The following is a 17,140-nucleotide window of genomic DNA, read 5'->3' on the forward strand; positions in this document are numbered from 1 at the left end:
CAGACACACACACACATATCCACTACAACCTGGTTTATTCGGCACTTCTTGCAGCGAGAATACAGGAGAACGTTGGGAGAGAGTGAGGTAGACTGTGAGGAAAGAGCTTAAGAGAGAACAAAGAAGGAGTTAGCAAAAATGTAATGAGAAAAAGGAAAACGAATGATCGGGAAGAGAGCGAATGAAGGGAGAATAAGTGATTGAAGGTGAGAGTTAGTGACAGGAAGCGACGGGTGGTAATTTAATATCAAGTTAGGAATCAGTGTGGTATAATTAAGTGGGTTACAAGAGAGCGAGTGAGAGAGTGTAAGGAAGATCGAGTGAGGGGTGAGAATATGGGAGAATGAGGAAGAGTGAATGAAGGAGTGAGTGAATAAGAGCGGTAATGGGCCGCCCAAGACCCTTCCATAACGTGCTGGAGAATCATCGTCACAATGGTGGCTACTTTCCTGCGAGAAGCAATCATCTTCTTTTCTCCTCCTCCTCCTCTTCTTCCTCCTCCTCCTCCTCCTTCTCCTCCTCCTCCTTCTCCTCCTCCTCCTCCTCCTTCTCCTCCTTCTTTATCTTCTTTTATTTTCTCCTTATTTGTGTTCAGCTGTCAAATTTACTTGGTCTTGGAAGGAGGCGAAGCATGGCCCATCGTCAAGAAAAAGCAGCAGAAGAGGCAACAGTACCTGGGAAAATTTTGTTGTTGTTTTAAATTTAGGTACTCGGAACAAAACGTTGCAAGCAGCACCGGCTATGGTGAGCCCGTAGTGGACTTATAGCCCCGCTCCCGTGCCAGGTAACTCTGATGCCTGGGAAGAGATGTAACATCTGGAGGAGGATTATAGTACCAGGAACCGCGGGAAATTGCCCTCTCTTCGGAAGGAACGTTTCCCTTGTACAAGAAAGGTGCTGCAGACACGAGGCAGACAGTGGGAGGGTGATGCTGGGTGAACCGTGGGGGAAGATGCAGCATCCTCCACGTGCCTTCCATTTGGAAGATGGTGAGGGATGTGCCAGAGATGGAGGAGTGGATAATGCTTGGCTCTCTTTCTCAGCCAGCAGACAAATGGAAAGCTCTTAAACTCTTAAGTCTGGCATTAGCATCTCCTTTCTTGACCGTGAAGACTACTAAGGGTGGAAAGGAAAATAAAAAGTAATATATATATATATATATATATATATATATATATATATATATATATATATATATATATATTATATATATATATATATATATTATATATATATAAAATATGGTCTGGCACCAGTACACCAGTAGACTGAATGTTGACAGACGGGATCCAAGAGATGAAACTCACCTTCCGTAAAGACAATTAGGTGGGAAGCTGGGTGGGACACACACAGAGAGGGAAGAGTTCTACTCAATCACGAGAGTAAAAGGATAACACATCTGTATTACAGGAGTGTGGAGGATGTGGGCATCAGGTTTATTATGGTACAAAGTGCTTACGGAGATTATCTCTTCCCTCCCTTAGTGAGTCTCCGGCCCTATAGTGACCTGGAGGAATGTGGAATGAGTCTCTGGTGGTGGGGAATGTCTGGAATGGGACGAGCCTCTGGCAACGGGAATGTCTGGAATGGGACGAGGTTCTGGCAACGGGAATGTCTGGAATGGGACGAGCCTCTGGCAACAGAAATGTCTGGAATGGGACGAGCCTCTGGCAACGGGAATGTCTGGAATGGGACGAGGTTCTGGCAACGGGAATGTCTGGAATGGGACGAGCCTCTGGCAACAGAAATGTCTGGAATGGGACGAGCCTCTGGCAACGGGAATGTCTGGAATGGGACGAGGTTCTGGCAACGGGAATGTCTGGAATGGGACGAGCCTCTGGCAACGGGAATGTCTGGAATGGGACGAGCCTCTGGCAACGGGAATGTCTGGAATGGGACGAGCCTCTGGGAACGGGAATGTCTGGAATGGGACGAGTCTCTGGCAACGGGAATGTCTGGAATGGGACGAGCCTCTGGCAACAGAAATGTCTGGAATGGGACGAGCCTCTGGCAACGGGAATGTCTGGAATGGGACGAGGTTCTGGCAACGGGAATGTCTGGATTGGGACGAGCCTCTGGCAACAGGAATATCTGGAATGGGACGAGGTTCTAGCAACAGGAATATCTGGAATGGGACGAGCCTCTGACAACAGGAATGTCTGGAATGGGACGAGCCTCTGACAACAGGAATGTCTGGAATGGGACGAGCCTCTGACAACAGGAATGTCTGGAATGGGACGAGCCGCTGACAACAGGAATGTCTGGAATGGGACGAGCCTCTGACAACAGGAATGTCTGGAATGGGACGAGCCTCTGACACGAGCGGGAGGAATTGCATATTTTGTTCATATAATAATTATTTATTTGTGGATTTATTTTTGTTTTCGTAACATTAGTGAATATTTTGAAACAATGCTGTTTATAGTAATAATAACAATAATATTGAAGGTAAAGGAAATAACCAATATATGCGTAAGTGTATTAAAAAAATCGGATGTAACCTTCCTTTCTCAATATACAATATACAATGTATACTGTATACAATATACAATGTTTTTATTTATTTATTTATTTATTTATTTATTTATTTATTTATACAATAGTTCTTACATTCTTGTACATATCGTTTTGGGCAAGTCCTTAATCCAATGCTATGCGGAATACGACCCCGCCAAATCGTTTAACAATAAAGTACCTATTTTACTGTTAGGTTAAACAGAGGCTACAGTTAAGAATTGACGCCCAGTAAATACTTACCCGGCCAGGATACGAACCCATGACAAAGAGCTCGCGAATCGCCATGCGAGCGTCTTACCACTACGCCATGGGGACTGTTTGAGAAGTTTTTTGAATAAGAAGATTGTTGAATTAGATTTTTGAAGAATTATTTGTAATATATTTGAAGTTACGTGATGATAATTAATTGTAATTATTATTATGAGAATTGTAATAAGAACACTAATGATGCATGTTGTTAAACAATGGAAGACAATAAAGGAAAAATGTAACAGAACCGTTTTGGCCGAAAGTTCAGCTCACATGACAGTTTTGAGGCAAGAGCTGCACTTATCATGCCACACACTGGTGAGGGATACTTACTGACCGTGAAGTTACTTCTCCTGCAGGGAGGGAGGGAGGGAAGGAAGGAGAGATAGGGAGGGAGGGAGAGAGGGAGCGTGGAAGGGGGGAGAAGGAGCAGTTGAGTGAGAGAAGTGAGGCAAATTCCATATTTCGTTCTCTGTGAATCTGTTCTCCATTTTTTTTATCTTCGAATTTTATTCTTTTGCATGTAACTTGCGTTTTATGAGTTTATAGAATAAACTAACTCGGAGATTCTCTCTGCCTGGATTTTCACTGCTGTGTAGTTGTTCCTTGTTTGTGTGTACTTCCTAGGTGTACTTACCTAGTTGTGCTTGCGGGGGTTGAGCTCTGGCTCTTTCGGCCCGCCTCTCAACTGTTACTAATTATTTTTTTTTTACACACACACACACACACACACATAGGGGCCAGTGGGTGACTGGACAGCACGCTGGACGCGTGATCCTGTGGTCCCGGGTTCGATTCCCGGCGCCGGCGAGAAACAATGGGCAGATTTTCTTTCACTCTATGCCCCTGTTACCTAGCAGTAAATAGGTACCTGGGAGTTAGTTAGCTGTCACGGCTGCTTCCTGGTGTGTGTGTGTGTGTGTGTGTGTGTGTGTGTGTGTGTGTGTGTGTGTGTGTGTGTGTGTGTGTGTGTGTGTGTGTGGTGTGGGGAAAAAACAGTAGTAACAGTTGATTGATAGTTGAGAAGCGGGACCAAGGAGCCGAAGCTCAACCCCCGCAAGCACAACTAGGCGAGTACACGCAGGCGTCTGTAAAAAATGTAGATGAGTGAGGTGTGTTGGAGGCACAGGAGAGGGAGGATGCATGTCTGTTGGGTGATTCATTCCTTCTCAGGCTGGACCCTCCCCTGTGGCCAGCCTCACCCTGTGGCTCAACCCTGGGGCCAGCCTCACCCTGTGGCTCAGTGCCAGGCTGGACCCTCCCTGGGGCCAGCATCACCCTGTGGCTCAGTGCCAGGCTGGACCCTCCCTGGGGCCAGCATCACCCTGTGGCTCAGTGCCAGGCTGGACCCTCCCTGGGGCCAGCATCACCCTGTGGCTCAGTGCCAGGCTGGACCCTCCCTGGGGCCAGCCTCACCCTGTGGCTCAGTGCCAGGCTGGACCCTCCCTGGGGCCAGCCTCACCCTGTGGCTCAGTGCCAGGCTGGACCCTCCCTGGGGCCAGCATCACCCTGTGGCTCAGTGCCAGGCTGGACCCTCACTGGGGCCAGCCTCACCCTGTGGCTCAGTGCCAAGCTGGACCCTCCCTGGGGCCAGACTCACCCTGTGGCTCAGCGCCAGGCTAGATCCTCCCTGAGGCCAGACTCACCCTGTGGCTCAGTGCCAAGCTGGACCCCAGAGGGCCACATGTCACCTGTACATGTATGAGAGACTGTATGCACACACATGTAATATACACTCCTGTTTATATGGAAAAATGTTAAACCAATATGGATGGGTATGATAAAAACACACAAAAAAACGTTTTTTAGCAGTTAATATGAGCAAAAATTAGGGTGTGTGACTATCTTAATGCCTGCATAAAAGGATAAATACAATATAACTATTGTGCTAAATCATAGCACAAGGAAGCTTAATAATATGTGTAAAATACACATATTGTACACAAATATGTGCAAAATACAATACGCAGTGAGACACATTTTGAGGTACGTGAGGTGTGCAAGATGGGAAAAAATAACACGTGAAAAACTTTTTTTTAGCAGATGAAGAGACGAAGGAAAAATAGAGGAGAATAGGAGGTAATTCCTTTGAAAGGTTGAAAGAAAGAGTTTGAAAGCTCACATTGTCTGCAGACTTATGTTCATATTTATGTATTTATGTTATTATTACTCTCTGGACTGAAGAGCAGGAGGGGAGGGGGGATATAGAGGTCGCTTTGTGCGTGCGTGTGTGTGTGTGTGTGTGTGTGTGTGTGTGTGTGTGTGTGTGTGTGCGTGCGTGTGCGTGTGTGTGTGTGTGTGTGTGTGTGTGTGTGTGTGTGTGTGTGTACTTACCTAGATGTATTTGAAAGGGTTGAGCATCAGTTTCCCGCCCAGCCTTCCGAACAACAACTTTTTTGTGTAATGCAATAACGCAGTTCCCAGTGGGGAAGGTGGTGGTGGTGGTAGTTGAGGATGGTGGTTGTGGCAAGGTAGAAGGTGGTGGTGGCCAGGTAGAAGGTGGTGGTGGTCAGGTAGAAGGTAGTGGTGGTGGTGGTCGTAGCGGCAAAGGTGGTGGTGATGGTGGTCGTGGTCGTAGCGGCAAAGATGGTGGTGGTGGTGGTGGTTAGGTAGAAGGGGGGTGGGGTGGTGGAGGCGGTGATGAAGTGGTGACAGACTCATCATGATGGGAAGTGAGAGTGGCAGCGGTGTCGCGTGTCGTCACCGGATGCTGACGCAATCATCGGGTTATATAACTTGAAAAGTCTTGCAATGATGCAATCTGCACGTCACCGTGGTAAGCAGATACATCAATACAACCTTAATATAATCGTGGCGAACAGGTGTCAAACCCAACAAACACACAAACTCACCAATCGATTGAAGGATGAGAGCCGGGACTGAGGAGCTCAAGCTCTGTCAAAAATATATTCATAAGAGAGAGAGAGAGAGAGAGAGAGAGAGAGAGAGAGAGAGAGAGAGAGAGAGAGAGAGAGAGAGAGAATAAACTGTAAGTTATGGAATATATTGGCTCATCAGACACCTTGGGTGTCTTCTCTATACAAATAAAGTGACGAATCAACTCCTTTAACCTATGTGTCACCGACGTCAAAAGCTGCTGACTGACGCTAGTACAGTGAGGGGAACCCCGAGCCCCACAGTACCCCGTGTTTCACTGTTCCTGACACAGTGTTCCCTGCCTCAGTTATTGTGTTAATAAACTGGCAAACTTCCTGCCCATTATGAAAATGCAATTGAAACTTTGCTCATTCGTTTTGAAAACTACACGACGGGAAGCAGTTTATTCCGACGTCGGCGGGTCTGTAACTTAGTTAATTATCGGGAAGCTAATTTGCTATTTTTATTCTTGTACCCGAAATTGTGTGGCGTTTGCCTCTTACCGTGGTTATGTCCCTCCCTCTCTGTTGTGCAGGGACACCTTGGTCCAACAAATCCACAAGGGCAGTGACGAGGATTCGAACCTGCGTCTGGGAGCATCTCAAACACTGCCTTAATCGACTGAGCTACGACAGGGTAAAAGGGTTGAAACCGAAGTTCAACTGAACTTACTGGATCCCGTAGCCTCTCCGAGGCACAAACCCAGACGCAGGTTCGAATCCTCGTCACTGCCCTTGTGGATTTGTTCACCTTGGTCGGTCTCTCCTCCGTCAAACCTCTGGGGACCACCCCGGAGGATGGTCCCCAGGGAAATACATGGGACATTTCCCTGGGTAAGTCTTATTTCCACAGGGGAAATATAATACAGCCTTTATTTTATAAATACTTGAAAATTCCAAGCACCTTGGCTGAAACTTGAGCCTCGACTCATGTGATGCAAAGCTGAGTGCTGTACCACTCACTGGACCATCACACTACAAAAATGAAGGGACAGTATTTTTTAAACTAATTCAACCTCATGCCTGGTTTCATTCGGCTTTCATGGTCAACTAGTTCATCAAGTCCTGGTTTAGACAACGGCAAATACACTATATCAAATGATTTTATATAGATTTTAGTTTTCCGTTTACAATTTACAAAACTGATTGGTTACAATATTTTCTCCTCGGCAGTGTCCGAGAAGCTGAAGGTTCCTGGTCTTGGCCCATACAATGTCACTTTCCTGGGCAACACAACTGCCGTAACGTCAACTGTGGCGGGGGCGGCGACCCCGGCAGGACAGCCGGCCACCGCCCCGACCAGCCACGCCCCCTCCTCTCCCGGCGTCAACTCCAGCCACAAGTTAGTTTTTACCATCGACCAGGGCGTCCCCCGCCCCGCCACGCCCAAGATCTACGTCATCACGCCCACATATCGACGACCTGAGCAGGTATGTGGGGCCACATATGTCCAATATATGTTAACTAGTACAACTATACAGTATCTTTAGCATCTGTATCATATTACATCTGATGTGCAAACGCATATTTAGTTATATATAATATACAAGGTGTTTAATGTTGACTGTTTGGGGTAAATTCCGTCTAACGTAAATCAAAATACAATAGTTTTGAAAGTAAAGGTTGTTCTGTAATATTCAGCTTTTAAAACAAAGAAGTTGTTTGGTTTTGTGACGAGGAAAAATTAAGGTGCGATGTTGAGTAAAGTCAACACAAGTTTCTGCACACCCCAGAGAAACAGTCCAATGTAATCTTAATAAAAGTAATTCAGTATATTAACGATAAAGGAGTATTGTAGTCCTCATGTAAATAAAAATATTTCATATAACAATGTTATACACATGTTATCGTACCACACTGCCATCCCAGCGACCCAGAATTCGAAGCTTCCTGAAAAGTATCAATTCGTTTTTAATTTGACTTGGATCAGTTTCTGTGTAGTATTGTCCGTATCAATGTCCCCACCAGCGGGGTTGTGAAAGGTCTAACTGGCTCATAGATACCCAGCAATATATATATATATATATATATATATATATATATATATATATATATATATATATATATATATATATTGCTGGGTATCTATGAGCCAGTTAGACAGTATATAGTATATATATATATATATATATATATATGGGTTAGTATATATATATATATATATATATATATATATATATATATATATACCTTCCTAATTTACTCGGTCTGAGGAATTAGGATCTTCCCATATATATACCTTCGGTCTCGGACTGTACATTCAAGAGCAGGTTGAGTACAAAAACGTTGGGTCCTGCAATGCGTGTAGGAAAGTTTGTCTAGTAGATTAAATCATTAAGGTAAACCAACCGCTCGGTTAAGTGAAGTTACGCTGAGAGATGGCTGTAGGAGATAGCTAGGTGAATAAAGCGGTTGGGAGATCGACCGGTTATAGCTCCTCCCTGTCTGGGCCGCGTGCGGCTGGCTGCTCCCGACGGCTGGCTGCTCCCGACGGCTGGCTGCTCCCGACGGCTGCCGGAGCCGCGTGCGGCTGGTTGCTCCCGACGGCTGCCGGAGCCGCGTGCGGTTGCTGCGGTAATGCCATGCCAGAACTGTCCCATCCCAGCTGCACCGGCGAGCTCAACTTGCCACGTTGGATTGTTAGAGTTCAGGATGGTGCCTGCCACTTGGTAACTTACAGTGGCTTGGAGCCTCAAGTGTCTGGTGCAGTGCTGTTTATCGTGCTGTATCCGGGGCCAAGTGCTGTTATACAGCAGTACAGTGCCAGAACACGTGCTTGTTTATACCTCTAACAGAGCCACTATGACATATTAGTATACCCGTTACTACCTGGGGTACGGTCACATCGTACTCAGTCAGTTCCTCTCACAGCTACTTTTCTGATGTTTAAAACTGTAATGTTAGGATAAGTGACGTTACCTTACGTTGGGTTAGCGTCCAGGGTCCGTCCACGAACCGTCCAATGTACAGAGTAATATATATATCTGTCTAGCCAATAACTGATATGGTGGGAAACCCAGTAACATTTTCCTAGTCATTGATGATTATTTACTTCCATAATACTGTTCTTTAACGTACTCCAAACCCCGGTAAATCAATTATCAAGACAAAAACGGTCACCTACAATGACTTTAGCACTTGGAGGGAATATGAGAACAAGAAACTTGTCCTCGTATCATAGGTGTTGAAGGGTAGATATAGTGGTGAAGGATGAGAGACTAAGAGCTGGGATATAACAACAGATTAAGTGCTGGGATGTGAGAACTGACTACGAACTGTAACACGAGGAGAGATATAGTCCTCATGTCACCCGGACCATCGGATATCGAACGCCAGGCTGGCAAGAAGCGAGGACTGTACCGACTAGTCCAAGTGGTATGCGGCCTCCTACCTGGTAGGAATCCGCCTACCAGGTAGGAGGCTTGGTAGGTCAGCCTGGTAGGTCAACAGTCGACATTTATTGGCCTGGTAAGTCAAAAAACATAATAGTGCTGCTTATGTGTTTGAAGGGATTGGCTGACATGGAAATGTCATTCAAGTATATTTGCTTGATTGGTTGACGTGAGTAAGATAGATAACACAAACACACACATGGGATTTTACAAGTAATAATAATAATAACTAGTTATAAAAATACACAAAAAGTTATAGTGATTAATTAAAAGGTACAAACATTGTATAAAGCCATTAATACACACTCAAACCACACTGAGCCTCTTACAATGTAAATAAGACTGATATATATATATATATATATATATATATATATATATATATATATATATATATATATATATATATATATATATATATTGGTTCTTGCACTATTATCAACATATTAAACAATGATATATTATTTAAAATACTTGGATGTGAATATTCTCATAATAGAAAATGTTCGCATTCACTTTAACAACGCGTAGCGAATATTAATGTGGCTATTTTCGTCCTTTTGATACACTTGGTTCCCAGCGCGAGCAAGTTTGGCCACTCAGAGCTTGCCCCAACAGTGCCTGCGGGTGGAGGGGGGCCCCAACAGTGCCTGCGGGTGGAGGGGGGCCCCAACAGTGCCTGCGGGTGGAGGGGGCCCCAACAGTGCCTGCGGGTGGAGGGGGCCCCAACAGTGCCTGCGGGTGGAGGGGGGCCCCAACAGTGCCTGCGGGTGGAGGGGGCCCCAACAGTGCCTGCGGGTGGAGGGAGGCCCCAACAGTGCCTGCGGGTGGAGGGGGGCCCCCAACAGTGCCTGCGGGTGGAGGGGGGCCCCAACAGTGCCTGCGGGTGGAGGGGGGCCCCAACAGTGCCTGCGGGTGGAGGGGGGCCCCAACAGTGCCTGCGGGTGGAGGGGGGCCCCAACAGTGCCTGCGGGTGGAGGGGGCCCCAACAGTGCCTGCGGGTGGAGGGGGCCCCAACAGTGCCTGCGGGTGGAGGGGGGCCCCAACAGTGCCTGCGGGTGGAGGGGGGCCCCAACAGTGCCTGCGGGTGGAGGGGGGCCCCCAACAGTGCCTGCGGGTGGAGGGGGGCCCCAACAGTGCCTGCGGGTGGAGGGGGGCCCCCAAAGCTGGGGGGGGCCCCAACAGTGCCTGCGGGTGGAGGGGCGCTCTAACAGTGCCTGCGGGTGGAGGGGGGGCTCCAACAGTGCCTGCGGGTGGAGGGGGGCCCCAACAGTGCCTGCGGGTGGAGGGGGGCCCCAACAGTGCCTGCGGGTGGAGGGGGGCCCCAACAGTGCCTGCGGGTGGAGGGGGGGTTCCAACAGTGCCTGCGGGTGGAGGGGGTCCCCAACAGTGCCTGCGGGTGGAGGGGGCCCCCAACAGTGCCTGCGGGTGGAGGGGGGCCCCAACAGTGCCTGCGGGTGGAGGGGCGCTCCAACAGTGCCTGCGGGTGAAGGGGGGGCTCCAACAGTGCCTGCGGGTGGAGGGGGGCCCCTAACAGTGCCTGCGGGTGGAGGGGGGCCCCAACAGTGCCTGCGGGTGGAGGGGGGGTTCCAACAGTGCCTGCGGGTGGAGGGGGCCCCCAACAGTGCTTGCGGGTGGAGGGGGGCCCCAACAGTGCCTGCGGGTGGAGAGGCGCTCCAACAGTGCCTGCGGGTGGAGGGGGCCCCAACAGTGCCTGCGGGTGGAGGGGGCCCCCAACAGTGCCTGCGGGTGGAGGGGGGGCCCCAACAGTGCCTGCGGGTGGAGGGGGGGCCCCAACAGTGCCTGTGGGTGGAGGGGGGCCCAACAGTGCCTGCGGGTGGAGGGGGGCCCAACAGTGCCTGCGGTGTGGAGGGGGCCCCAACAGTGCCTGCGGGTGGAGGGGGACCCCCAACAGTGCCTGCGGGTGGAGGGGGCCCCAACAGTGCCTGCGGGTGGAGGGGGCCCCCAACAGTGCCTGCGGGTGGAGGGGGGGCCCCAACAGTGCCTGCGGGTGGAGGGGGGGCCCCAACAGTGCCTGTGGGTGGAGGGGGGCCCAACAGTGCCTGCGGGTGGAGGGGGGCCCAACAGTGCCTGCGGTGTGGAGGGGGCCCCAACAGTGCCTGCGGGTGGAGGGGGCCCCAACAGTGCCTGCGGGTGGAGGGGGCCCCCAACAGTGCCTGCGGGTGGAGGGGGCCCCAACAGTGCCTGCGGGTGGAGGGGGACCCCCAACAGGCCTGCGGGTGGAGGGGGGCCCCAACAGGCCTGCGGGCAGGGGACATAGGTCCAGTTCAAGATGCCTCCCCTAATACCTTAATTAAGATTTTTTTTTATATAATCCTTAGTGATAAAAGGCTTCAGCCGTCAATGTTTTACCTCCTGCAGGTGGCGGAGTTGACACGACTAGCGCAGACGCTTATGCTGGTGCCTAACCTGCACTGGTTGGTGGTGGAAGACGCCATTGCCCCCACCAGGAGGGTACTGGCCTTCCTCGACTCCTGCAGCGTCCCTCACACCTACCTTCTGGGTGAGCCACGTCACTGTCGCTGAGGTCCCCGCAAGGACAGTCCTGAAGACCAGTGAACAAAGACACACCTTCGTTCACGCTTCGATGGAAAGCTTGTGTTCTGTTTATTTCCTCTGTGAGCTTTGGATATGTAATATTCAACTTAGATGTGACTGAACCAGGATGTTATAATCCTTCATAAGTTAAACAGTAACGTAAACGAGGTGGAAGTCCTTTTTCGTACACGTCACACAAACCAGAACGTTACAAGAAGCTATTTTTTTCCACATAACAACAAGAAAAGAAAACAAAATATTCAATCCTAGCAAATCCCTAGTTTATATTTAAAACCAAATTTATTCGAACAATATCCAGTTTACCAATTAATCTGTTGAACATGACATATTCATGGTCTAGAGCAAGACATATACGCTTGTACTTAACATATCAAGCGGGAGTTAGAAGCTATGTAAGGACCACAAGGTGTGTGCACAATAATTTTAAACTAACTTAAAAAAAAAGTATATATGACCTTTGCAAACGATCGGCCAATGACAAGAAAATATATATATATGTATTTGCGTAATAATATATATATATATATATATATATATATATATATATATATATATATATATATATATATATATATATTATTTACCTCTGGGGTACTTTAAGGCCACCATAATAGCTTACTGACCAATTAACAAGCTTACTTTAGAACAGAAGTTAAAGTACACTCTCACTGGAGTGGAAAATCTTGTATTTTTTGCCGTTACTGATGAAGGACCAACGGAGTAATACTGTGTCTCTTCTCTTCCTCTCCCGCTGCCGGCACCAACACACCGTGGGGCGGCAGGCACGGCGTCACGAAGGTACAAAGGCGCCAACAAACCTCGGGGCGTCAGCAACCGCAACGCTGGCCTCAAGTGGCTTAAAGGACACGTTAAGGAAGGCGTCATCTACTTCGCCGACGACGACAACACTTACGATTACCGCATCTTTCAAGAGGTAAGTGGTCTCCACCTCGGCAATGTATCTCACTGTAGCTACTGAGAAGGGTATTGGTGCTCGTATTTAGCTATTTTTTTGTGGTACCTACCTCTAGCAGAACTGTAATTTCCATGCAATAGTAGTAGTGTATGGTACCAGTAGTTAGCAGTACAAGTGTTGCTAACTACTAAGATTTATTGGAAAATAAGCAAGTGATCATACACGTCTACTCTCTTGATAGCGGCAAATTAAACACAACTGTGTTGATCTCGTCCTTATGCTTTGTCTGATAAGGTGAATATTTGTCTTAATACTGTATGCGCACCAACACTAGTCTCCATTCTGCTCACACACCACCACAACCAACCTTCCTTCCTCTCCACGCTGTGTAATATTGCTCGTCCTCCCCAGATCCGCGCCACGAAGCAGGTGTCCATGTTCCCCGTGGGTCTGGTCACGCGGCTGGGGGTGTCCTCGCCCATAGTGTCCGGTGGCAAGCTCATCGGCTTCTACGACGGCTGGATTGCCGGCAGAAAGTTTCCCGTCGACATGGCCGGCTTCGCTGTCAATGTTCAGTTCTATCTTAAGGTTCGTGATTCTTAGGTAAAACGGTGCAGCTGTTGTGGCTTCGTATCAAGATTTAATTTGTATGAAAATATGCATAGCAAAAGCACCATGATTTGTTATTTTTTATATTTTTAGTGTCTTTTTTAGAGTGGATTTTAGTGTGTAGTTGTGCAGGTGTGTAGTCACTCAGATATGTCTTGGGAAGTCAAGCTTCGGCTCTTGATTCGGACTCTGAACCTTCAGTTAAGATTTACCACATCCACATATCATTCCATGGATGAAGTCAATGTCCAATTCCCTCTATTTATATCCATTTTCTTCCAGCACAATCTAAAAGCTCTTTCTGAAAACTTTAGGACTGTTCAGAATGGTCAGCTCTCGGGTGTATCCCCCAGGCCCCGCAGCCCATTGAAGACTTTTTTCTTCACCTTGTCTATGGATCGGCACGGTGAAGAAAAAAATCATTTGTACATCGTTTTGATATTCTTTTTTGTACTACACTCTTCTAGCTTCGTTATCATTATGGTAACAAATATGTGCATTGTAAGATCACGACTCCATGCCAGTCCTGTATCCTACAAGACTGCATATACTAACCATGCATAGAGCCAAAGCTCAGCCCCGCCAGTACAACTAGGTCAGTACAATGCCAAAGTAGAGGACAGCACAGATATACACACAGTTGTGCCAGTGAGAAGGAAGTATATATATATATATATATATATATATATATATATATATATATATATATATATATATATATATATATATATATATATATATATATATGTATATATATGTGTATATATATGTATATATATATATATATATATATATATGTATATATATATGTATATATATATATATATATATATATATATATATATATGTATATATATATATATATATATATATATATATATATATATATGTATATATATATATATATATATATATATATATATATATATATATATATATATATATATATATATATATATATATCGTACCTAGTAGCCAGAACGTCGTACTCGGCCTACTATGCAAGGCCCAATTTGCCTAATAAGCCAAGTTTTCATTAATTGTTTTTCGACTACCTAACCTACCTAACCTAACCTAACCTAACTTTTTCGGCTACCTAACCAAACCTAACCTATAAAGATAGGTTAGGTTAGGTTAGGTAGGGTTGGTTAGGTTCGGTCATATATCTACGTAAATTTTAACTCCAATAAAAAAAAATTGACCTCATACATAATGAAATAGGTAGCTTTATCATTTTATAAGAAAAAAATTAGAGAAAGTCTATTAATTCAGGAAAACTTGGCTTATTAGGCAAATCGGGCCTTGCATAGTAGGCCTAGAAGTGCATTCTGGCTACTAGGTACGACATATATATATATATATATATATATATATATATATATATATATATATATATATATATATATACATACAGTGGTACCATTGTGAAGGGCAGCATAGATGCATATGTTGTCTAATATAGATACCATAATTGTTATCTAATTTCTATCTTGCAACATATTATATTTTCAGAGGCATGACAAAATACTTACTGAAATATCATTACGACAGAGAAATGCTCCTTTGATGCCATACAACGTGGGATTCGAAGAGGACGGCTTCCTTAAGGCCCTGAAGATCAAGCCTGAGGACATAGAACCTCTTGCTAACAACTGTACCAAGGTAAGCTGGATCATTACTGCCCGCCACCCTAATCCATTTGCTCGACATAACATCCTTTTTCTCATATCATACCATCCCCTACTTCCCCTTATTTTTCACTTTGAGTATTTTCATAAATATCTTGACAGTGTTTCCTTAATTCTTATCTATATACCTGTCTACATCTCATACACGCGTGGGAAAAATATGATCTTTTATTTAATACAATACGTTTTCGTACTCGTCAGACCCTCCAAAATGTGAATATAGGCCTTCATGTCTTTAAAAAATGGCTATTTCTTTTTTCAGATTCTCGTCTGGCACACCCGGACGGTGAAGAGCCTACCGGCCTTAAAGATGCCTGATTCTGATAAGGTTACCAAAACCAATCTTAACCATCTCAAATCTCAAATGGTCTTTCAACTGCCTTATGGACTATCTTAGTTACTCTAATACCCCAACTATGGGTATTATATACATAGAATGTATCATTAGTGTTATTTTGCACTCCAGAAGTATTGCGGGGGAACAAATGAGCATTTTTTAGGTAAATAGGATCACTGGTCATCTTCATCTCGAATACTGTAGTTAGGCTTTTCTTAGACTGACGAAGATGGTTCAATGCTATCATTGAAAACATGTGATTCTTTGTGTGTATGAACATAGTAGGTTAATATATCCCTAATTAGAAGGCTATTTCTATGTAGGAAAAATTAAGACCAAAATTACATGATAAAATAATTTTAATTAACTGAATACCAAAAAAGTCATGACATTTGTAAAAGATTAACCTACTCATTTTACTCTTCCAAACGGAAAACCATTACTTTCCTTCGTGAACATTGTGATACAAACAAAAATCAGGCATTAGTTACATTTTATATTTTTGTCACGGTTCCTAACATGAAAGACCGAGTTGTTCTCGACGCCCGACTGCACAGAGAGGAAGGACCCCCCGGCCCATGGCTGGGATTGGACATGGTGAGGCTCTAAGTTATGGGGAGCAGTAGAGACTCTGGTTAGCCTTTGTTAACAGAGAATAATGCTGTATGACAACTGATCTTGGTAAGACTGCCGCAAAGATGCACCAACCAATCCGTGAGGTGTGGGAGTGAGGGTTGCTCCTTCAGAACTTTTAACAACATGCGTTTAATAATCCAGTTTCAGGACATTAATAGAGACAAAATTTATGAGATTTTGAGAGATCTCCCCCTCACACTGTGAGACCCTAAATTGTTGATTAGTATATTCTTAAATCCGTTCCAGGACCATTCGCTAATGGGTTTTCCTCAGTGTAGGAAATTGTAGGAGGGTCCAGACAACTCATCTGAGATAGTCACACGCTGCTTATTAATTTTAGAGTATTTTCATCTTCAACTAAGGTGTAGACACGTTGTCATCAGAGATTATCACTCGTCTTTTGTTTTGGATTATATGGAAATCTTAACGTTTAGGTTCTTATAACATGGAGATTATACTATAGGAGGAAGAAAACTCACCATCTCCACATGTTACAGCAAATGAAATGGCGAGAGCTTCCCAGCAGCAGGTCTTGAGTTTATTATTAATTAAACTCAAGCAAAAGCCTTCTAGCATGTCGTGACACCTCTTCAATTATCTAGCAGCTGTGCTATATTTAGTTTCTTTTCGCAATCAAGAGGAGCAATAGTCACCAAACATGCAAGAACACAAAAAAAAAATTATGTGAAGATTACAGATAATGCTCATTCCTGAGGTCCAGACGTATGAATATAACAAACCTCTAAACGTGTTTGTGGCTTTTGTAGAAATGAACAAATTACCCACCAAAAGTTTTACAAATCCAATTCTACGTTCTTAAATTTTGTTTATATAATATCAATGAAGCGATGTGAGTGGAGGAATTTGTTTTCCGAAGTGCAAGGTAATTATAGATAATGATAGTCCTTTTGGGGGAATAGCAAGAGTTATCTTAACATATCTGCTAATAAGCTTAAAATCGATTCGGGAAGGTTGTGATAGTGGAGAAAAGTAGAACGCATTACTATCCTATCATTCGTGTACTATCATTTCAATTATATCACTCTTCTGTAATTATGTGTATGTTATATTCCTGTCCTATTATTCCTATCCAACCATTCTCGTCATATCAATACTGTCATATTATTCATGTCATAATTCCTAACAATTCTATCCTCTTTCGATGAAAAAATAAGTAAGCAGAAAGCTTTCTTATCCTATAATGTTTAGTATATCATTCCGGCTATCCTATCATTCCTATCCTATCATTTCCGTCCTATCATTTCTATCCCTCCATTCCTGTCCTGTCGTTCCTGTCCTTTCCCTACGAAAAGGAAGCAGACTGAGCATGGCACAACAGA

The 17,140-nt window shown here is 45.2% G+C and overlaps 1 protein-coding gene across 3 annotated transcripts in view; it reads left to right on the top strand.

Annotated features, from left to right (window-relative positions):
• Positions 1 to 16,870, top strand: part of LOC123754599 (galactosylgalactosylxylosylprotein 3-beta-glucuronosyltransferase P) — a 117,293-nt gene extending 100,423 nt beyond the window's left edge. For all 3 annotated transcript variants that reach the window (XM_069326486.1, XM_069326487.1, XM_069326485.1), the window contains exons 3-8: positions 6,816 to 7,072; positions 11,417 to 11,558; positions 12,397 to 12,548; positions 12,942 to 13,118; positions 14,691 to 14,801; positions 15,090 to 16,870. In XM_069326486.1, coding sequence (XP_069182587.1) covers positions 6,816 to 7,072; positions 11,417 to 11,558; positions 12,397 to 12,548; positions 12,942 to 13,118; positions 14,691 to 14,801; positions 15,090 to 15,224 — 974 coding nt within the window. In that variant the 3' untranslated portion in view covers positions 15,225 to 16,870. The remainder of the gene's footprint in view (positions 1 to 6,815; positions 7,073 to 11,416; positions 11,559 to 12,396; positions 12,549 to 12,941; positions 13,119 to 14,690; positions 14,802 to 15,089) is intronic.
• The last annotated feature ends 270 nt before the right edge of the window (positions 16,871 to 17,140 follow it).

Source organism: Procambarus clarkii, chromosome 18 (assembly GCF_040958095.1).
Source record: "Procambarus clarkii isolate CNS0578487 chromosome 18, FALCON_Pclarkii_2.0, whole genome shotgun sequence".
Lineage (NCBI taxonomy): Eukaryota > Metazoa > Arthropoda > Malacostraca > Decapoda > Cambaridae > Procambarus > Procambarus clarkii.